The sequence below is a fragment of the Gopherus evgoodei genome, chromosome 12, assembly GCF_007399415.2.
Source record: "Gopherus evgoodei ecotype Sinaloan lineage chromosome 12, rGopEvg1_v1.p, whole genome shotgun sequence".
Lineage (NCBI taxonomy): Eukaryota > Metazoa > Chordata > Testudines > Testudinidae > Gopherus > Gopherus evgoodei.
In genome coordinates, this window is record NC_044333.1 from 43,074,524 (window position 1) to 43,097,863 (window position 23,340).

Consider the following 23,340-nt stretch of genomic DNA (forward strand, 5'->3'; position numbering starts at 1 on the left):
GAAAAGTGACTGTGGCACATTCTCAGTAATGGCTGGAATCACTTACTGTGCGACAGCATTTCTATTTTCCCTTGTCACTGTGCAGTGTTTGACTTTCATACAAAACTCACAATAACACTCACCAGAAGTTACACAGATAAGTTCTGCATGTTTCTCAGAGAAGAGACCCCAGTAGATTCTAAGCACAGAAGCTTTTTCCAAAAAATAGTTCTGATAATTCAGTGGGAGTTTAATGTGACGTCTTATCTAATGTCACAAGTAAGCCTCTCAAAGCCAGTCCCTGCTCACTGAATGTCTCCTGCAATGTGCCAATCACAGTTCATTCCACTGAGTGAAAACCAGAAACTTACGCTGTCGATAAAGGACTAGTTCTGTTTTTACGTTCCTCGTTACCGACAGGAGGTGTCAGGAAGATCATGGTGATAAGTCTGATTTCGACCACCAAATTCTGGGAATGTTCATCCTGAGCTTCCCTGGGGAGCCTCAGGCCAACCTAATGTCTCATACCGTAGGTACTAGGGATGTGGCAATAGCAGGGCACAATAGGGAGACTTGGGTAAGTAAAACATTTGTTTAGACTTTAACACAGACTTTTGTGTTTAATTACGGTTACCTTGTACACATTGTGCCCATGAGAACATCCATCTCCTGCATGTATATTTTTACATTTAATGTATATGAAACAGGTGGTTAAACTGTCAGATAATAAATCTAGGAAGGGGAGTTTTTATCCTATAGGGACGCTTCCTGCCACAAACATCGCAGGAGAAGAATCACTAGATGCCTGTTGCACTCAACTAATAGTAGTTAAAGGGTTGAAGTGAAAGTTGATAGAGCCCAGAGAGTCCCTCCCCAAAACATGCTGGAGACCTAATTATCAGTCAGTGCAAGGGGACAGGGCCAGATTTACACCTTATATGCCCCTAGGCACAGCATCTTCAGCACGCACACACCCCTCGGTCACAGACCCCTCCACAGACCCCACCACAACTGTACAGCACCTTGCACACCACTACCCAGCGCCCCCCACCCACAGACCCGACACTGCCCACAGCCCCACACAGAGACCCCACTGCCTGGCACCCCAACACACACACAGACCTCCCCAAGACCGGAGATGACTCATAGGTCAGAAGGGACCAGTATGATCATCTAGTCTGACCTCCTGCACAAGGCAGGCCACAGAACCCTACCCATCCACTTTTATAACAACCCCTAACCCAGGACTGAGTTATTGAAATCCTCAAAATTAGTTTGAAGACCTCAAGCTGCAGAGAATCCACCAGCAAGCGACCCATGCCCCACGCTGCAGGGAAAGGCGAAAAACCTCCAGGGCCCCTGCCAATCCGCCCTGGAGGAAAATTCCTTCCTGACCCCAAATATGGCGATCAGCTAAACCCTGAGCATGTGGGCAAGACTCACCAGCCAGCACCCAAGAAGGAATTCTCTGCAGTAACACAGTTCCCATCCCATCCAACATCTCCCCGCAGACCATTGAGCAGACTTATCTGGTGATAATCCAAGATCAATTGCCCAAATTAAACTATCCTATCATAACATCCCCTCCATATACTTATCAAGCTTAGTCTTAAAGCCAGATAAGTCTTTTGCCCCCACTACTTCCCTTGGAAGGCTGTTCCAGAACTTCACTCCCCTAATGGTTAGAAACCTTCGTCTAATTTCAAGTCTAAACTTCCTAATATCCAGTTTGTACCCATTCGTCCTCCTGCCTACATTAGTACTAAACTTAAATAATTCCTCTCCCTCCCTAACGTTAACCCCCCTGACTGTGTCTGCCAGGCTGATCGCTCTGGCCCCTCAGGCATGGCGCGATCAGCCAGGCTGGAGCAGGAGCAGGAGCAAGGCCTGCCCAGGCTGGGCTCCCTCAAGTCGCACTTGCCTGGCAGGGCCTGCATTGGACTGCTGAGCTCTTCCCCTGCCACAGGGTCCTGCTTCACCTTCCCTGATGGTAGGAGCACCCAGCAGTGCTGCGTGGAGCCGAATCCCCCTCAGCCGGCCCTGCCCCCTGCTGGGACCTGGGATTAGCAAACATTGCATTTTTAGGCACCCCCAGAATGCTGGCGCCCCTAGGCACATGCCTATTGTGCCTCACTGGAAATCCAGCCCAGAAGGGCATCGTAAATCTTGCAGGGCGCTGTGATTCAAGTCCCCATGAGTAGGGAAGGGAGTAGTGCTTGAATTGCTGTCTGACTGTGTGCAGACAGAGCTTGGGGCCTGATGCTTGACTTCCCGATTGTGATTGACCTTTTAATGTTGGAGGTCAAACTGAGGAGTGGACAATATCAGCCATAGTTCACCTTGTTACTGGGGCCTCTCGCCTCATGTCACGCAGGGACCAGCCAAGGCAATTTAACACTGGATCATCTTCCACTGCCACGACGAAGGAGCTCTTGCTAGGAATTGTTCTTGGGAGGGTGGGGGCTCATGAAGCACAGCCGGGCTCAGTGCTATTCTCCTGTCACACCATGAATCAGATCTGGAGGACTGTTTCCCGTGGCGTGGGGTCAGGCAGGCGGGTCATCTTCACCCACAACCCTGATGCTCCATTTTTACTGTGAGATTACTTTCCTTTCCCCCTGAACATAAAGTAAACTTCAATTCTGTAGAAATCTTTTTAAAGAAGCTCCATCTCTGATCCACAAGGGAGGTTTGAATAAAAGTTCTTGCTACGTGGGCAAGACAATGGTGGATGCGTTCTGATGTCTGTAGATTTACCATGAAAGCATTGACTTCTTTTACAATAATAAGCTGTAGTGTTGGCCTTTTTTTTTCAGTAGACTGAGCAGCACAAAGGTCTTAATGGTACACTGGGATCCTGCACGTGTTTTTGGGGTATGTGCTTAAATTTGACACAGAGGCATTAGATCACTGTAGGAACACAGGACTGAAATATCAGGGGTTCTGCAAGACAGGAATTAAGTGCATTAGCAGACCTATGTGACGAAGAACTTGCCAATCATCTGTCCTGGCTCTCGCCACTATATCACTTGGACACATTCAGGAGCACTAACATTCATCAAATCCTCTCTCCATGAGAATGACACAGGTCCTTTTATGTCCATTCATAGTGTCTGTCTGACTCCCTTTTCCTGGAACTGGTTTTGCTCTCTGTTTATTTTATGAATGCTTAGTGCTGGGGAATTGTTAAATGTGTGAATTAGATTTCCGATTTTAAGGCACATTTTTGGACTAATTCCCACCTTGGTAACTTTGAAAGGGTTTCTGGCTTGTGAATGACATATCTGAGCTGTGCATTGACTGCAGCTTCTGAAGTGAGGTGTGGTTGGTTCCACAGCATCAGGTCACAGTGTGAATAAGAGATTGGGAGCAGGCTATGGGGGAACCAGTCTAAGAACGTTACAGCACCTGGTTAATCGGCTGCCAGTCTATCATGTTAAATATCCAGCTGTCATGTATTATCTTTCAAGTGAAAATGAATAACTCCCATTAAAGGTGAAATGGGTTTGAAGTAGATTCAAGACAGATTATAGTACTGTTATGAATGTGTGTTCGGCAGGGGGGGAGCTGTGTGTAATATCCTTGTCTTTCTAGTTTTTAAATAATAGATGTCCTAAAAACTAACTTACTCCAGGTTACCAAAATACAGGGTTTATAGGTCATAGGATGTGCATTCTGGGAACAGCATCAATTTCCTGGAATATTTTCTGCATTGAGCTGTGATTCTGTTGCTTTTATTTATACATTTGAATTTGAATACCATTGCTTTGTATTAACGTGTTTAAGGTTTGTCTAAACAGCCATTCTTGGTGTCCATATCGGAGCCAGTCCCACCACTGGTCATAGGCCAGGCTCTGTCACCCAGACTTCCTGGGGATTTCAGTGGGACTGCTTGGTGGAGGGTAAGACCAGCCATGCCCTCTGCCCAAATGCTGAGTGCATTCCTAACTCTGAACTCCCAGCCGCTGCCAGTCTAGGAAAGTGAGACTGAGTAGGACCCAGATGTGAATCTTCTGTGTTGCACCTACCACTGCCCTGGGCTGGCTTTAATGAATGAATGCCTCATAATGCTTAGCACGCTGTGTATGAACCTTTCTGCACTCAGGGTAGGAATCTCATCCTGCATTGTCCTCTGTATAGCCAACTCTTCCTGGAAGGAGGGGGAATCCTGACACTCGAGCGCTGACATATGGCCAAGTGGTCCAATCTCACATGTAAACACAGGAGAAGACTGTCTTGCATCTACTAGATTTTAAACCGACCCAGGGAGTCTGAGTGAGTGGTTGTGCTTTTCTGCTTGTAGCTGTATGGGTCTGTCACAGTTCCTTATTTCTTAGTGCCAGTAATGCCAGATAGCAAGAGAGAAACTCGTACTTTCTCCCTAGCATGTTTAGTAAGATGCCACTTGGCCCAGATGTTCCTCCTCTTCAAATCCTCAGACTGTTTGTTTCAAGAAAATACAACAGCACAGATGGAATTACTGATCTTTTCATCCAGCATGAACCCCTTTAGAGCTGGCCTGATGGGGATGTCCTAATGCAAATCTCATTTGTCTTTGCAGCACCAGCCAGCCAGGCAGACAAGGAGCTGACAGAGTCTCCAGCATCCTCCAAACGCATGTCATTTCCCAGCAGCTCTGAGTCACCCCTCTCCTCTAAATGGTCAAAAACTTCGGAGGAGACCAAATCAGAGCAGGTGAGGCACAGGAGCCCAGCATTACTTCCTGGAAAGCCATAAAAATCTGGATGCTGTTAATTGACTTCCCAGGTGTTTAGAGATAAAGAAAAGTGGATGAAAAGGTGGTGATTGGTGGTAGGACAAAGGCACAAGATTATTACAGTCAAGCTGTAAAGAAGGAGGAAATATAAGTAGTGATTGTGTCAATCGTGATTCAGTCAGCATGTTTTGTTTCATCTCTATAGATGTATCAGTGTCCATACTGCAAATACAGTAACACCGATGTGAACCGGCTTCGGGTACATGCCATGACCCAGCACTCAGTCCAGCCCATGCTCCGCTGCCCACTCTGCCAGGACATGCTCAACAACAAGATTCATCTGCAGCTGCACCTCACGCACCTGCACAGTGTGTCACCTGACTGTGTTGAAAAACTCATCATGACGGTAAGTCTCTGGGAGCCAAAGTGCACCTTCTGCCTTCCCAGCAAGAGTGAAGTTGTCTTAGCATAAATGAAAGGGCCTTGCCTGTGCCCATGGGCACTGGCTAGTTTTGATGTAACCTGCTGATCCAAGATCCCACTCCTTGATCCTACAAGAATTTCTCTTGCTTTGATTCTTCTCATCCCCATGTTTGGGTATCATGGTGGTCATCACAATCAGGAGAAAGAGTTACCGTGTGGAGATCCTGAGAAGAATGTTCAGTAAACATGCTCTCCCTCAACCCTTTAAAGTCACTGCAAAAGTCAAGTCTTAGGTGGAGGCTTGTGGGAGAGGCAGCAGTTCGTGTGACTGTGTTGCCTCCAGTGAAGAAGCGAACAAGTGCTGCCATATTAACTCTCTCATGAAACTGGACATGGGGTCGTTAAAGTGATGGTTTACAGGAAATCAGGAACTAGCTTTCTGTTTAAAACATAATTGGGAGAAGCAATAGGTTTACTATCTTTGGCAATTTTATCATTCTTGAGGCAAGGGTGCAGCTGGCATGGGATACAATGCCTCAGTGGAATTCACACTGTGCACTTCAGTCAGTGATCGATGCTCATCATAATGGGAGTAGTAGGATCTGTTCCTTCAAAGACAAATCAGTCAGTCAGAGATAACGTAACTTTTTACAAGTAATAGATCACTTTTTTCAAGGCAACTATAACAACCATGTGGATATTGTGTAGTTGGCCCATGTGAGATGGATAATGTGTGGCTGTAAAATCCTGTCAATTCCTTGTTTAAAATGTCACTGTCAAAATGTTTTGAAATGCCTCATTTTAAATTGAACTTTAGGGATGGTCAGTTAAACTTCTCTGAAGTAGAAAGTTCTTTAGGCCGTTGAAATGGAGGAGATTTTCTAAATAATATCAAATATTTCCATGGAAACATGTAGTTAGAAATAGATCAATTTTTGTAATTGTTTCTCCACGGTGGGTTGTACCTTTGTGCAGGTGTGACTATCTTCACCAGTGCAATTTCTCTACAAGTGTAGCAAAACTTGAGAGATCAGTTAAATCTGGTTCAGTACCAAGATGTTTCTGTCATACTTTTTTCCCCTTCTACAGCATTGCTGTAGGTGTCAAACATGGGAGTCCTGTTCTAACACTCTCTCTGATGGAAGCCTTTATCCAGCATTCTGTTTGTCTCCAGTTGATTTGAGAAGGAAATTAGCATTACAGTACATGATGGGAAATGTCCTTTTTATTACATTTCTAACACTGCGGTGCTCAAGCTGTCATTCTGAACAGGCTTTTTGTACGAGCAACATTCTCTCGGTCATGGACTGGCTGATCGGGCACTTGCTTTTACGATATCTCTGTGGAGCACCTAGCACAATTTGGCTTCTAAGCACTGCAACAATACAACTAAATAAAAATAATCTTGTGTGTGCACCTGTCTTTCCAGTATTCCAATCCATGTGTATCAGGACACAAGAAAAAATGTCCAGGGGTCCATGTTTCTTCTTAGGTGGCATAGTTTGTGGAAGCACATGATCTTGATCCAGCACCAGTCTTCCTCTTTCCCCTTTGATTTCTGTCTTTTTCTCTCCTCCCTCCTTGCTTGTCAGATTTCTCCTTCCCTCTGCTGCTTTTCCCCCACTTTCTCATCCTTCCAAGTCTGCTGCCATATCCCCCTCCCTCTGCCATGCCTGGCTCCTGGTGGGCTGAAGGAATGCTCTGTTCTGCACTGGAGAATGGTTCATTAAGTGCCAGAAGGGATGCTGTGCCTGGCAATCAGTGTTGGTCCAGGAACATCTGGGAGAGATCTGTGCACCACAGTGTGAGAACCATGATCTTGGAACACATCAACATCTAACAGTGTTGACAGGTCCCCCCCCTAAGTAAATGCCAAATTCGGGTACTTCTGTCCTCAGTGAAAACAATAATAAACAATAAAAAAATTCCCCGGGGGCTTTGGAAAGAGAATGTTAGTTAGCTAACATTTATAGCTCTGAAGATATGTCTACACTGCAATTAAAACCTGCAGCTGGCCTGTGCCAGCTGACTCAGACTCGTGGGGCTCGGGCTGAGGAGCTGTTTAATTGCAGTGTAGACATTCAGGCTCAATCTCTAGGACCCTCCCCCTTCTTACGGTCCCAATGGTCAGGCTCCAGCCTGAGCCCAAACTCCTACACCGCAATTAATCAGCCCTGTAGCCTGAGCCCCGCAAGCCTAAGTCAGTTGGCATGGGTGTCTAATTGCAGTGTTGACACACCCTCAGAGGCCCCAAACAAGGACAGAGCCTGATCGAACTGAGGCATTGTATGCATTTATATTCAAGGACTGTCCCAAAGAACTGAGATTCTAAGGCAGCTTAGAGTCAAACAGAAGATGAAAATATTTTGTCCCTATCATGAAGAGAAAAAATTTGAGAGCAGTGAGTAGCAGTAGAACTTCTGCCATACAAGTGGGAGTCCCCAGTGTGCCAAGAGTGCTCTCCATTGTTCTAGCCTAGAGAAATGGGGTCAATTTATGAGGCCTTGTCTACACCTACAAGTTGTACCAGTTTACCCAAACTGGTTTAAAGACTGATGTGGTTAAATTGGTACCGCCCCTTCGGTGGGCACTCTGTCATGGTTAAGAATGCCTTATTTAAATCGATACACAGAATTCTTCAGACCATTTAGTCTGCAAGCAATTTAGTTAGATTGGTGCACCTTCTGTGTGTGATCAAGACCTCACTCACCCAGTGATTGAACAACCCCCGCCCAGGGCACCTGGAGTGCTCCAGCCTTCTGCTGAGATCAGAAAGGATGGGAGTCTCCTGTGACCCTGTCCCATGACTTGTTTCTTTGTTCATGTCCATGAAGCCTGGGCTGCTTTTCTCTGTGGTGCTGGGGAAATAACACCTGGGGAAGGGGGGGATGGTCTACGTGCTTTGAATAAAGCAAACGGGGGGCAGGCAGATATTTTCCTTTTGCTTTAAATGGCAAACAACATGTTTTTTAAAAAAAAAAATAAAGAAACAACCATTTGTGGTGGACACAGGAACACCGTAAATTCCTAATTTTGCTCATTCCAGCCAAGATTCCTGTCTCAATCTGAAGGCACCGAGACCCAGCTCATGCACTATAAATGGATTGCAGCCCAATAAATGGGAGCCGGGTTGCTTTTGACACGATATCTTTGCGTTCAGTATTTGAAGGAGGCTCAAGTTAATAATACCTTATCAGACGCCTTTCAGGAACCTGCAGTGTCTAATATGTCTGTTGCCATAGTAACAGCTGCTTGCTTATGCTCTGCATCTCATATCTGTGTGTTTCTTGTCCCTCTCCCTTTCATATCAACAAGCAGTCTGGGTGACTGTCCTGCTGGGAATAGCCAGAGCACTAGCCCTCCTTTCTGAGAACTGATCCTCTCAAGACACTCTGCTAGTCCATCATGGGGGGGAGGGGGCGCGAGAGAAACATATGTGATTGGTATGTAGAGGTCCCGGAGCTCAAAGGCATGTGTGCAACAACCCCAGCATCTAATGGACGGGAGGACATAATCTAGAGGGGTTTTATACAGTAAGTGACGCTCCCAAGAGACCCTGACAGCTGAAGGAAACATTCCATGCAGCCCCAGTCCGTCTGCACCAGTCTTCTGCTGCTGCCACTTGATTACACTGGTGAATAAATGTGTTTAAAATTTGTTTTCTGTGGCATTTCACCTGCTGTAAACTAGTCTAGTCGTCTTTCCACACAACAGCCACTTCACTAGTCCTGGACCTGCACCGCTTTGGCCAAGAGCTCCTTAATGAGGGTGAAGTGCAGTTCACTTCCATAGTCAATTGACAAGACTGATGGGCTCGAAATAGGAGCAGGGACTGCTTCCCAGGCAGCCTCCAGTAATAGGGAATTCTCCCGCCTCTCTCTCAGCTTCCTTTATCTTTCCCTAAATCCCTCTCGCCTCCATTGAATTCTGTTGTCATTTTTCTTGTCCGGTGTTTAAGGTGTCCTTCCATTGTTCCCTGTCGCCAGCTCTCTTTTCATCTTTTTCTTTTCTCTCTTGCTCCCAAAGTAATTCTTTCCTGTTTCTGCCATCCTCTTTCCTCTCTCACTATCTTTATATTCTTTTCTCCTTTTCTATTGTCTCCTCTTACTGCTGTCTGCCTTCTGCTGTCAGTCCGTTTTTCTCTCTCACTCCCTCTTGCCCCCTCCCTTACCCTTCTTTCTTATTCTGTCTCATTCTCCATCTCGGATGAAGGTAATGAAAATAATCGGGCTTCATTAATTCTGAGCCCTGTGAGATGATAGCCATTTGGAGCCATGTTTGCCAATTAGATGGTCTAAATTAGAAGTGACCTTGGTATACTGCCATCGCTTTGCCTTTCTGAGTCTAATGAAGCTTTTCACTCCAGCCCCCTCTCTCTCTTTGTAATGGAAATTCCCTCCTTTGTCTGGTTCGGGGACCTTGCATTGCATGTGCATTTCCCTCCTGCATGGACAGAGCGGATATTAATGTATTTCCTCAGACCCTTGCTAGAAAGGTTATTTTTAAATCTAAATTATTTTGGCCATGTTGAGGGAGCTCATGAAGAGCTACCTAGAACTTCCATGGGCTTGGACCTGCGTCCCAGACAGGCAGAGGCAGCCACTGGGAGAAGGCAGAGCTAATGTATAGAATCTTGATCTCTTGTCATTGTCCAAAGGTGGGTACGTGGCTTTGATGTGTCCAAGACCCATGTTACGTACGTAGGGTCAGAATAGAGGAGAGACTGGCCAAGATGGGGACCTCCGTAAGGATGTGTTACCATGAGACAGCGAGAATCCTAGCCACCACAGCTCAGGCCTCAGTGAAGCAGTGCTTTCTGAAAACCCCAACTATAAGCTTTGCTGAGCCTTAGAAAAGGGTATGGTGTGTGGAAGTGGGAGGAGGGGACTGTGAGAACAGGGACGAACAGCCATTTACTGAGCACAGCATTGCTGGCAGACTGGAGTTTGTACTGAGCCCCTTGTCCACCCCCTGAACTGTTACATTCGGCTCTTACAACAGGCTCTCCAGCGCTGTCACTTGAAGAGTGTGGGTGTGGCCCAATTTCAGCAGGATTTCCACACCGAAGGATCATACTTCTCTCAGCCGTTTTGGACTGTCTCCTCTGAGGAAGCAGCTTACGGAGTCCTTTTCAAAAACAGCAGCAAGCTCATTTTCTCTTGAGGATTAGCATTCGAGCTTAGTCTCTGTGAGAGAGGACAGTCTTAAGGGAGACAAACAGGACAAGGAGAGAGGAAATCTGTGTTCAATTTCTGCTCTCTTTGTAACACTGAGCAACTGGATCAAATTTTTCCAAACTGACCACTGATTTGGGGTACCGGGTACACATACCAGAGCCTGCTTTCCAGAGAAGCTGAGCACCTATAGCTTCCACTGGCTTCAACTGGAGTAGTGGGCTGTCAGCATCTACAAAGACCAGAGACCACTTTCACTCCTCGCATAGATACTCACTAGCCAATTTCATCTTGGGGCAGCAGGAAACTGCATGAGAGACATTGCTAGGATAGGAAGGAAACATATTAAGGTCTGATAGTATTGGGTATACATTTCCTGCGTAGGTGATACCATTCATAGCCTACACGATAACATTGTCTAGAAGACTGACTTACAAGAGAGCCAGGAAGTGCTAGCGTATGGTCCCCTAGGACACATGCCTACATACTGTGGGTATGGGCAGGTTAGAAATTCCAAGAGTGAACTAGATAATTATTTTCTAGAGTTGAAACATGCAGGTGACTTTCAGCCCAGATAGAAAAATGTAACTCTAACTCCAAGGGGATGACAATCTGATTTGAACATGGTACAATGAGTGTGGCTAAGAAGCAATAGGGAAATGCTAGAGGGAGACTGTGAGCTCTTTGGGGGCAGGGACCATCTCTTTGTTCTGAGTTTGTACAGCTTCTAGCACCATGGGATCATGGCTGGGGCTCCTCGGTGCTGCCCCAGTACATAGAATTACTAAGTCTAGAGTTACCCCAGCAAGCGGACACAGTGATGCATTGCGGTTGTATACATACCTTAGGGTTGTTTTAATACCTTCATATTGGTGCGTATGATGGTGGGGTTGTGGAAGCACTAGAGGAACTTGAATGAGGAAATACAAGCATTTAGGAGTCTGGAAGACTGGAGCTAGGTTAGTTCCCAGCTATTGCTGGACCAGCTGAATGGGAGGTGACCACCTGTGAGCACATGAAACAACACATAAGTGAACTTCCCCTACAAGACTCAACCGTCCACAGCCCTTCCACCCATGACAGTTACACCATTTAAATACAGACAGAACCATAAATCATTTACCTGGTTATCTGTGATTGGCAGCCAGGATTCAGTGCCTTCCTTTTCACCTTATACGCTGATTATTTATTTGTATTGTGAAATCACCAGTGTGTGCCAGGCCCTCTCTGCACTTACAGGAAGTCATAGTCTCTGCCTCAAAGAGTTACCCGTGTGGAAAGAAAACAGATGAAGATGGGGGCTTGAGACCCAGCCTGTATGCCAAGTGATCTGTTTGATGAATGGTGAGGCAACTTCCTCCGGGAGACACACAGGGCGTGGGAGGGGCAAAGCCCCCATCAGGAAGATGGCTGCAGCAAAGAGGGCAACTGAGCTGAGCTGGCAAATAACTGAGAGGTGGGGAGATCAGGCAATGAGCCAAGCATGGAGCTTTGCATTCAGGGTTTCACCTGCCAGTGACTCCCTTGCATAGCTTGCTGGGAGAGCCTGCCGTTGTCCTGAATACACAGACACACACAATTTCTCACTTCCTGCGCTTCTGCCTTTGTCTCAGTTTCCTCTAGGAATTTTCTGCCTTATAACAATTTCCTGTAGCAAAGCCCTTTCTGGGTGTGGGGGAGGAAAGAGGGAGAAGGGGGGAGAACTGAGGCTGTGGAGATGCAGGTAGGTAAAGGTAATTACTTAAGCACATAGAGGGGCAGGATTTACTGGTTTGGAGGCCCAGATTAAGATGCAGAGGAGCATGTGAGGTTGATGATTATATTTCGGGGTGACTTAATTGACAGAAGGTGAAGTCAGACAAAGAAACTCTGCTTACTGCCTTCTTGAATCCCAATCAGGAATTATGATTAAAGACACGGCGAGACAACAGAGCCCTGATGAATTGGTGTCTTTTTTTTTTTTCCTTTTTGCCGTCATTCACACTTGATTGACTTCAACCTTTCAAGTGCAAAAGTCTCTCTTTTCCATTATTATTCATAGCCATCTGAGTTTTTCTAATTAAAGTGTATGAAAACAATTACTGATCCGTCGTACTGAGTCTGTTAGTGGTGATGACTGCCTTACTGTAATGTGTATAAAAAGCCCACAGTTTTCTATAATGATGTGCTACTGAGGTGTTAGATAATTTTATTTTTTCTACTCTGTTGGGGTTTTTTAAATTTCTTGTTATTTATTTTTGATAATTCCTAAAGATCCTGGGAAAGCACTTTCCCTGCTGATAAAACTGAGAGGGACATTGCTTTCTTTCTGTCTTTCCTCCTCTGCTTCCCACTTCATTCCCCCTCCTCTGAGTCTGGTTACTATGAATTAATCGGTGACCTTTCACTTCTTGCATTCCCTCTGGACTCACCAGCCACAGCCTTCAGAAATGTTCTGCTTTGGAATAAAAGATGGAATGAGTTTGGCATTCTCCACCCCTTTCCTAGTGCTTCATCAGTGGCAGCTGCCTTTATAGGGTGCAGACATCTGCAAAACACACATGCTGTGTCTGTATCACTCACCTTCAGTGCTCAATTTGTGCCAGGGCCGAGTCCCAGAACTGCTAGGCTCGGCCGTTCAGAGCCCCGGCACCTCTGGGCTTGCTGTGTCAGTTACCAAAGCAAAAACATCACGTGAGCTCCAGCACCTCTTTCATTACCAATGAAGCACTGCTCACCTTGCACAGCTGTGTGAGTAGCCAGAGCAGTCACAGCATCCCTTCCCTCTGCTGTCTGACAGCCGAGATCTCTCACAATCAGATCATCGTGTGAGGCTGTCCATGTATGTGCTGCTGCTCCCCATGAACCTGAGCATGGCTGGATCAGACCTTCTTTCCCTACACATGCTGTGTAGGGTTTACATCAGTGCCGGTGAGGAAGACATCATGTCCTATTTAGAGTTCACAGTATTTCAGCTATACCTTAGTCACAGACTTTGCTAGTATTTCATTAGTTATCCCGCATGCACCTTGTGGCCTTTGACTTAAGTTTGCTTAGAAGAAGGTAGGTAGCTATACTGTATGAAAGTAATCGCATAATTTGTTATGCCATGAAATCCAAGGATCAGTCCATTCCTCTGCCTGGCCTGAAGGGGACCCTTTTGTAGCTTCACTAGAGACCGTGACAGGTTAGCACTGGCTGCAGCGTGCCACGTTCTCCCAGCAGTCAGTGACTGGAAAAGGGCAGTGTCAGAGCACAGCACTGTGAGTCCGTTTGGGTTTGCTGCTCCCTCAATCACTAAGAACTCAGGGCGTGGTAAGGATGTTCCTTTTAGCATCTAGGTGAGAGGATGCTCACAGACAATCAAAGCAGCAGAACTGACATCAAGCACTTGTTTATGGGATGAGCTCCTGTATGTGGCCATGTTATGAGATAGCACTAGTGGGAACAATGGTCTTGAATGGTTTCCTGAGCTGCTGTGTTGGGGAGCACTGTTGAAGAGCAGCCTTTAAGTTGCTAGGTGTGTGGCGCTCAGAAGTACATAGAGTTTTGTTGCTGCATGCCTGATGTTAAGCACTGGGCAAAGCACTAGACCTTTTGGTCAAGACTGTCAAAAGTAACTAGTGATTTTGGATGCCCAACTTCAGTTACGTTATGGGGGCCTGATCTTACGAAGGTGCAAAGCCTGAAACCCAAGCTTCTTTGGAAGTGTCTCAAATCAGGCTTCCAAAAATTGAGCTATCCAGAATCACTAGTTTCTTGTAAAAATCGTGGCTCTGGGTCTTGGGCTGATGAGAGCACAGCTGATTGCAAACAGAATTTTGAAGCGAGCCAGAGTAAACACTTGTTTTCTTTCCAACAGTCAGAACATGGAAGGGATTACAAAAGTTTTGTGTTTCAGACATTTGCCGTCTCTTTTCAGTCTTTCTTTATTCATCCTTTCTCTTGTCACCTCTCTTTATTTGTACTCTTCTTTCTCGTGCCCCTCCTTTTTATGCATCAATACACTTTGAAAATAGTGCTGTAGTGCTCCCTAGTTCAAGATTACAATGTACTTTACAGGTATGATTTAATTAGGGCCTTATTATGTTTTCAGCAGCTTAAGGTGGGCCTTTCAACTTATCTACCTAATTGGTTGCACAAAAAGTTTCACAGCCCATGACAAAACATTGTCAGTGATCAAAGTCTGAGCTCTACATAAAGGAAAAATATTAATAATAAGATTATTCTTCGAGTGTGCACTGCTAATTATGTCCAGAATGTAACTGTAGAAACACTTTTGACTGATGTGAGCTTTGTCTAATAAACAGGAGTCTTCAATGAGCTAAGAAAAGTGACACTTCTGCTGATGTCTAATTTTGCTTATTTAAAGATTTTAAAAACATTTTTGTTTTTATTTCTCCTCTCTCCCATTTTCCCCACCGTCCCTCCTTCCTCAGGTGACAACACCTGAAGTGATGATGCCCAGTAGTATGTTTCTCCCAGCAGCCACTCCAGACAGAGATGGAAACACCAATGCAGAGGAGCCAGGGAAGAAGGCTGGTCAGTTACTTAACTCTCACCTGAAAAAAATCATCCTGCTTTGAATTGTGGCAGCTTACTGTTCTTGTTTCCCATGCGCTGAGAGAAAAAGGCCTCATTGCTATCCCTTGCCCATGCAGTTTCTCCTCAGATCATTCATTTCAAAGACAGCTGCAGACAGCAGGAGATCTAACAGGATTTCCAGATGGACACGTTTGCTTAGGTCAGAAATGAACTGATTTTATAAACATTGTGTCTGAGGCCCTGATTTATGGGCATGTTGGAGCTGATTTGTTCTGCTCCAGGGAAATCTTCAGAGTGATGATGAGCCACCAGAGCTGCTCCTACTTCACATTCCTACTAGTGTTGGCTCAATGGTCAGGGAAAAAAGCGTGTGACTGGAGTGTCTCTGCACATGGCTGATCCCCCACTGTCAGAACAGCACCTGGGGATCACTGACAGCCGTGCACAACAGAGCAATCTTGAGGGTGTTCTAATTTATGCCATGGGCGGGTCCAGTGCCCAGATGATCCCCAAACTAGCGTAGACCAAAAGTAGCTTAGAATGATCCCCAGGCTTGTTTCAAATCCTTCTCCATCAGAACAGAGAACCAGAACCAGTAATTTTTGGAAAGGATGTTGTATTAAAACAAGAACTAAAATACCTCTTCAGACATGAGAAATTCTGATACTGGGTGACTCAGAGAATTGGTAGTGAGATTTAAAACTTTTTACCTTTTTGCTCACTATCTTGAATACAGCCCAGGAAGCAGCTAATTTCACTGAAGTAACACCACAGTTGAGGCACGTTAGCAAGGCAGCTCAAAATTACATTGGCCTTTTTTATTACTGTATAATGTTGTAAAGTCATGCCTACCAGTAACAGTGGCCAGCTATTTAGTCCTGACTCTGTAGTGTGATATGGTGGCAAAAAAAAGACACTACAGTTTTGGGTACATAGGTGAGGTCCCTAGTCTCCAGAGGGGGAGGCAATAGTCTCCAGGCCAGATTCTGTCAGTGCAAGCCTGGTGCAAGCCTGGTGCAGGGACCACAGTGGGAGAGATCTATAAGGTAGTTTGGGATTAAGACAACCACCACCTCCTTTCTGCCACAGGGCCTGCATGTGAACAGCACCGTTCCAGAGAGGACACCAGTGGCATGGCTTGGGCTGCTGGAGATGTGCTGATTCCTTAAATCTCCTCCTCAGCTTCCACCAATAAGAGTGTCTCTCCCCTACCAGAACTGCTCTGTTCTCTTGGGTAGAACCTGGAGGAAAGGTTGCAGTGGAACAGCTGCTTTCCCTTCCCCAAAAGGCTGAGTTCTCCTGGGGCATAGCAGCCTTCAGTGGAGTAGGGACCATTAGGGGCTGAATTTCGCTCTTTTTTTGCAGTGTTAGTGGACCTGAACCTTAATATCACGTTCAGTTTTTGGCACATCATTATCAGCAAGACTTTGATAAGCTGGGACAGCAAGGAAAAGTAACAGATAGTTATGGGACCGCAGGGTTTAATTTGAGGAGGAATTAAAGGGGGTGAATATGCCCAGCTTGTTTGAACAACATCATGTGGGAGATGTGTACAGTCCACGGACAGTCAAAGGGTGTAAAAGTCCAGGGGAAAGAAGAATGATTTAGGGTTGTGTAGTGGGGCATAACATGGATAATGAGGTGAAGTTAAGAAAGTGAAAACTTAAGCTGAATATTAGGGGAAATTCTGTCCTTCTGCACTAAGGATAATGCGCTGGCATGTAGCGAGGGGGCATGGCCTCCTTCCAAGACTGCTGGAGAGGGATGGCCACACACTCTTATGGCGGCGTTAGCCTGCTTACAGAAGGGGAAGGTATGTTTTATGAGAGGGCCTTGAGCTGTGTCATAGGCTGTTGTAATCTTGGGCATGGGAGGCGCTAACAAAATACTTGGTGAGAAGTAACAGCCTCAGCAGAAGTAGAGGTGAAGGAAAATGCCTCTGTGGCTAGGGGGAAGAAAGAACTGGATTGGATCCAAATTAAGAAATGAATGATTTATATTTTTATTTAAATTGTAAATGAGTGACAGAGACAAGCCCTGTCTAAACTGTATCTTCCTTGCATCACTTCACCCTTTTTGTTCCGGTTCTGTTTTCAGAGACCTCTGAGGACTCCGGAAAAAGCGTTCTGTCATCTGAGAGCGTAGAGCACAGTGGAGAGTCCAGACCTGTTCCTGCCGATCAGAGTTCCACCAGAGAGGACTCTGGCTTCCTTTGCTGGAAGAAGGGGTGCAGCCAAGTGTTCAAAAGCTCTTCGGCCCTTCAAACGCATTTCAATGAAGTTCATGCTAAACGGCCCCAACTGCCAGTGTCCGATCGCCATGTCTACAAGTACCGTTGCAACCAGTGCAGCCTGGCCTTCAAAACCATCGAGAAGCTGCAGCTTCATTCTCAGTACCATGTAATCAGAGCAGCTACTATGTGTTGTCTTTGCCAACGCAGTTTCCGAACCTTCCAAGCTCTGAAGAAGCACCTGGAGACAAGTCATCTGGAGTTGAGTGAAGCAGACATTCAGCAGCTTTACAGTGGGCTTTTGGTCAATGGAGACCTCCTAGCTATGGGTGATCCTTCGCTGGCTGACGACCATACTATCATTGTTGAAGATGATAAAGAGGAAGAGAGTGACCTAGAAGATAAACAGAGTCCTACTGGCAGTGATTCTGGGTCAGTACAAGAAGACTCGGGCTTGGAACCTAAGAGGGCCCTACCTTTCAGGAAAGGTCCTAATTTCACCATGGAGAAGTTTCTCGATCCATCTCGCCCATACAAGTGCACGGTCTGCAAAGAATCTTTCACACAAAAGAACATTCTTTTGGTCCATTACAATTCAGTTTCTCATCTGCATAAACTGAAAAGAGCCCTTCAGGAGTCTGCTACTGGGCAACCTGAACCTACCAGCAGTCCAGACAACAAACCTTTTAAGTGCAACACTTGCAGTGTGGCCTACAGCCAGAGTTCTACACTGGAGATCCACATGAGGTCTGTCCTACACCAGACCAAGGCTCGAGCTGCCAAGCTGGAGGCAGCTAGTGGCAGTGGCAATAGCAATGGAATTGGTAATAGCAGTATCTCTCTGGGTTCATCCACACCAAGTCCCGTGAGTACCAGCAGCTCTAATACCTTCACAACCACCAACACCAGCAATGCTAGCACAGCTCCAGTCCCTAGTTTACTCAGCCAGGGATCCAGTGAGAGTGTGGGAATTCCCCCGTCGAGTAACCCCATTAGCGCTGACATCTCCTCTCCTGAGCCGAAGGATGTCAACCGGAAGAAACTGGCAGACATGATTGCATCCAGGCAGCAGCAACAGCAGCAAGCTCAGACCTTAGCACAGGCGCAAGCCCAAGTCCAGGCCCACCTACAGCAAGAGCTGCAGCAACAGGCTGCCCTCCTGCAGTCTCAGCTGTTCAGTCCTGCTCTCTTACCACACTTCCCCATGGCCACAGAGACCCTGCTCCAGCTTCAGCAACAGCAGCATCTTCTCTTTCCATTTTACATCCCCAGTGCCGAGTTCCAGCTCAACCCAGAAGTTAGCTTGCCTGTGACCAGTGGCGCTCTGACACTGTCTGGTACTGGTCCAAATTTGCTGGAAGATTTAAAGGCTCAAGTCCAGCTCCCACAGCAGAGCCATACGCAGATATTACAACAGCAGCAAGGTCAGCTCTCTCTGTCACAGCCTCACTCTGTCCATATACAACAGAGCCAGCATCAAGAGAAAAAAAACAAATCCGTTATCAAGGAGAAGGAGAAAGACAACCAGAGGGAAAGGGAAAATGCAGAGAGGGGAGACAACAGTTCATTGTCTAAGGAGTCTCTGCCTGACAACCTAAAGCCCAAAGACAGGAAAGACTTTGCCCCAGGCAATAGTTCAGAACCCTCCCTACTTCCTCCACGTATTGCATCTGATGCAAGAGGCAATGCCACAAAAGCCTTGCTGGAAAACTTTGGCTTTGAGCTGGTTATTCAGTACAATGAGAACAAGCAGAAGGTGCAAAAGAAAAGTGGGAAGACAGAGCAGGGTGAGAACTTGGAAAAGCTTGAATGTGACACATGTGGCAAGTTTTTCTCAAACATCCTCATTCTAAAGAGTCACCAAGAGCACGTTCACCAACACTACTTCCCCTTTAAGCAGCTGGAGAGGTTTGCCAAGCAGTATAGAGAGCACTATGATAAACTGTATCCACTGAGACCTCAGACTCCAGATCCACCACCGCCTCCACCTCCTCCTCCACCTCCACTCCCCACAGCACCTCCTCAGCCAGCTTCCACTCCTGCCATTCCTACTTCTGCTCCACCTATTACTTCTCCTACAATCACACCAGCCCAGCCATCTGTGCCACTCACCCAGCTCTCTATGCCAATGGAGCTGCCCATCTTTTCACCACTTATGATGCAAACTATGCCACTACAAACATTACCTGCCCAGTTACCACCTCAGCTTGGTCCTGTAGACCCTCTACCTGCAGATCTGGCTCAGCTGTATCAACATCAACTCAACCCTAGCCTTCTACAGCAACAGCAGAACAAGAGGCCACGTACTCGGATCACAGATGACCAGCTCAGAGTTCTTCGGCAGTATTTTGATATTAACAACTCTCCCAGTGAGGAACAGATCAAAGAGATGGCAGACAAGTCCGGACTGCCACAGAAAGTGATAAAACACTGGTTTAGAAACACTCTGTTTAAAGAACGCCAGCGCAACAAGGATTCCCCATACAACTTCAGCAATCCTCCAATTACCAGCCTGGAAGAACTGAAGATAGACTCACGGCCTCCCTCTCCAGAACCTCAAAAGCACGAATACTGGGGAAGCAAGAGGTCCTCCAGGACACGGTTTACTGATTACCAGCTCAGAGTCCTGCAGGACTTTTTTGATGCTAATGCTTATCCAAAGGATGATGAATTTGAACAACTTTCTAATTTGCTGAACCTCCCTACACGTGTTATAGTGGTGTGGTTCCAGAACGCCCGTCAGAAAGCTAGGAAAAACTATGAGAACCAAGGAGAAGGAAAAGATGGGGAACGGCGGGAGCTTACAAATGATAGGTACATTCGAACGAGCAACTTAAACTACCAGTGCAAAAAATGTAGTCTAGTCTTTCAGCGCATTTTTGATCTTATCAAACACCAGAAAAAGCTTTGTTATAAGGATGAGGATGAGGATGGACAGGACGATAGCCAGAATGAAGACTCTATGGATGCAATGGAGCTGTTGACACCAACCAGTTCTTCCTGCAGCACACCAATGCCCTCTCAAGCTTACAGCACCCCCACATCTTCAGCTAATGCAACCTCTTCAGCCTTCGTGCAGCTCACAGCTGACGCAGATGACTCCTCCATGTATAGTTCTAAAATAGAAGCTACAGATGAGAAACCAAAGCAATCTGAACCTCTGAGTACACAGCAAAACCAAACTCAAGATAAGCAAGTGCAACCAAAGCAAGAGCCTCAGCAGCAGCAGCAGGACCAAGGAGAACAGAAGACAAGTTCAACACACCAAAAGATCTCACCATTATCCTCCCCATCCTCATTACAACAGCCTCCGCCACAGCCACCCCAGTGTCCTTTGCCACAATCAAGCCCAAGTCCATCTCAACTCTCACATCTTTCCCTCAAGCCCCTTCATACATCCACCCCTCAACAACTGGCAAACCTACCTCCTCAATTAATCCCGTACCAGTGTGACCAATGCAAACTGGCATTTCCCTCCTTTGAGCATTGGCAGGAGCATCAGCAGCTTCATTTTTTGAGTGCACAAAACCAGTTTATCCATCCGCAGTTTCTGGACAGGACACTAGATATGCCTTTCATGCTTTTTGACCCCAGTAATCCACTGCTTGCAAGCCAGCTGCTATCTGGAACTCTACCTCAGATTCCAGCAAGCTCAGCCACTTCACCCTCAACCCCAACATCTACAATGAACACTCTGAAGAGAAAGCTGGAGGAAAAGGCCAGTGCAAGCCCTGGGGAAAATGACAGTGGTACTGGCGGAGAAGAACCTCAGAGAGATAAACGTCTAAGGACAACAATTACCCCAGAACAGCTGGAAATTCTGTACCAGAAGTACCTGCTTGACTCTAACCCAACACGGAAGATGTTGGATCACATTGCGCATGAGGTAGGCTTGAAGAAACGTGTTGTGCAGGTTTGGTTTCAGAACACTCGAGCACGGGAAAGGAAAGGGCAGTTTAGAGCTGTGGGGCCTGCCCAAGCCCATAGACGGTGTCCTTTCTGCAGAGCTCTCTTTAAAGCAAAGACGGCTCTGGAAGCTCATATCCGATCCCGTCATTGGCATGAGGCTAAGAGAGCAGGGTACAACTTGACTCTGTCTGCTATGCTCTTGGATTGTGATGGAGGACTCCAAATGAAGGGGGACATTTTTGATGGAGCAAGCTTTTCCCACTTGCCACCAACCAGTAGTGATGGTCAGGGTATTCCTCTCTCACCAGCAAGCAGAACTATGGAGCTCTCGCCTCGAACTCTGCTTAGTCCGTCCTCCATTAAAGTGGAAGGAATAGAAGACTTTGAAAGCCCTTCCATATCCTCAGTTAATCTGAGCTTTGACCAAACAAAGTTGGACAATGATGACTGCTCTTCTGTCAACACTGCAATCACAGACACTACAACAGGAGATGAAGGCAATGCAGACAACGATAGTGCAACAGGGATTGCAACTGAACTTAAATCAACATCAGGACCTAGTGAGGGCCTGACAAAGGCTGCCATGATAGCAATGTCTGAGTATGAAGATCGATTGTCTTCTGGCCTTGTCAGCCCAGCTCCCAGCTTTTATAGTAAAGAGTATGACAATGAAGGTACTGTGGACTATAGCGAAACCTCCAGCCTTGCAGACCCCTGCTCACCCAGCCCTGGTGCCAGTGGTTCAGCAGGCAAGTCTGGAGACAGTGGGGATCGGCCAGGGCAGAAACGCTTTCGCACTCAGATGACTAATCTCCAGCTAAAAGTTCTAAAGTCATGCTTTAATGACTACAGGACGCCTACCATGCTGGAGTGTGAGGTCCTAGGTAATGACATTGGACTGCCAAAGAGAGTTGTTCAGGTCTGGTTCCAGAATGCTAGGGCAAAGGAGAAGAAGTCCAAGCTAAGCATGGCCAAGCATTTTGGTATAAACCAAACAAGTTACGAGGGACCCAAAACAGAGTGCACTTTGTGTGGCATCAAGTACAGCGCTCGGCTGTCTGTACGTGACCATATCTTCTCTCAACAGCATATCTCCAAAGTTAAAGACACCATTGGAAGCCAGTTGGATAAGGAGAAGGAGTACTTTGACCCAGCTACTGTACGTCAGTTGATGGCTCAGCAGGAATTGGACCGGATCAAAAAAGCCAATGAGGTTCTTGGTCTGGCAGCTCAACAGCAGGGCATGTTTGATAATACCCCTCTACAAGCTCTTAACCTTCCTACTGCTTACCCAGCACTACAGGGCATCCCTCCAGTCTTGCTCCCTGGCCTCAACAGCCCATCCTTGCCAGGCCTCACTCCATCCAACACAGGTGGGTTCTGGAACCATCATCTCTCTGCTCAAATGTGACATTTTCCCTAGTATTGCATCTACAGCACAAATGGATATTTCCCTGGCAATGTCTGAAATCAGGTTCATGAGCCCTCTGTTCTGTGATGTTACTTGGTGGGCTGTAAAGAGTAGTTATTTTACCTCTAGTTCCTTAATCCAAGTTCTCTAGCAAGGCAAGAGACTTACTAACTCGCTGTGTGTGTCTCCATATCTGGTGAGCAAGGCCCTGTGTACTGTGGGGCAAGGACCTCTGCTTGCTTTGACACATCCTGTAAATTCTCCAGCACCTTCAAGTAACATGAAAATTGAAGCTTTTATTGAATTAAATATAAAAAGGAATAATATAGTCAATACAATATCCCTTGTGTTGTTTCTTTTTACATTAAATTCAATTTGGTACTGCTTCCAAATTTTCAGTATATTGCAGATGTTTGTATTGACAACACAAACTGCATTGTAGAAATGGTGATGGAAAATCTGGTGTTTTTTATATGACAGCCTTCAGAGTGCCTTACAATAGCACCTACATGCCTATCCATGCAGCCACTGATTCTTTTTGAACAATAGTTGGCAGTAAAAGGGAAACACAATTCCCTTATGGCCTACTTTCCATAGACAGAGGCTATGAATACTCCATCCTCCCCAGTGAACCCTCCGTTCCTCTTCCTTCGCCAGCTGGAGCAGTCATGGAAAAAAGGCCCGGAGTCAGTTTAAACTCAGGCCATTTTTCCAGAAGTCCTTTCTTTGTCTGTTGGCACCTGGTGAATGCAGTTTAAACTAGTGTATGTGAGCCTCCCCAGGACATGGTAGCTCTCTGGAGGTGTTACAGCAGGAGTGAATTTGCCAAATAACACCCACACACACACCCATGGTCCCCCTTTTCCATGGAACTACATACAGTCCCTGGTCCACAATGAGACATCAGCTTAATATAATACTGTAAGATTTCCCAAAGATATTGCAGGAAATTGCCATAGCTGTTACTGGACCC

The 23,340-nt window shown here is 46.3% G+C and overlaps 1 protein-coding gene across 1 annotated transcript in view; it reads left to right on the forward strand.

Moving 5' to 3' along the window:
- ZFHX3 (zinc finger homeobox 3) overlaps positions 1 to 23,340 on the forward strand; it is a 233,352-nt gene that overhangs the window by 194,183 nt on the left and 15,829 nt on the right. Inside the window, 4 exon segments of the mRNA XM_030581651.1 lie at positions 4,541 to 4,674; positions 4,902 to 5,102; positions 14,712 to 14,814; positions 16,915 to 22,329. Of these exon segments, the coding sequence (XP_030437511.1) occupies positions 4,541 to 4,674; positions 4,902 to 5,102; positions 14,712 to 14,814; positions 16,915 to 22,329 (5,853 nt within the window).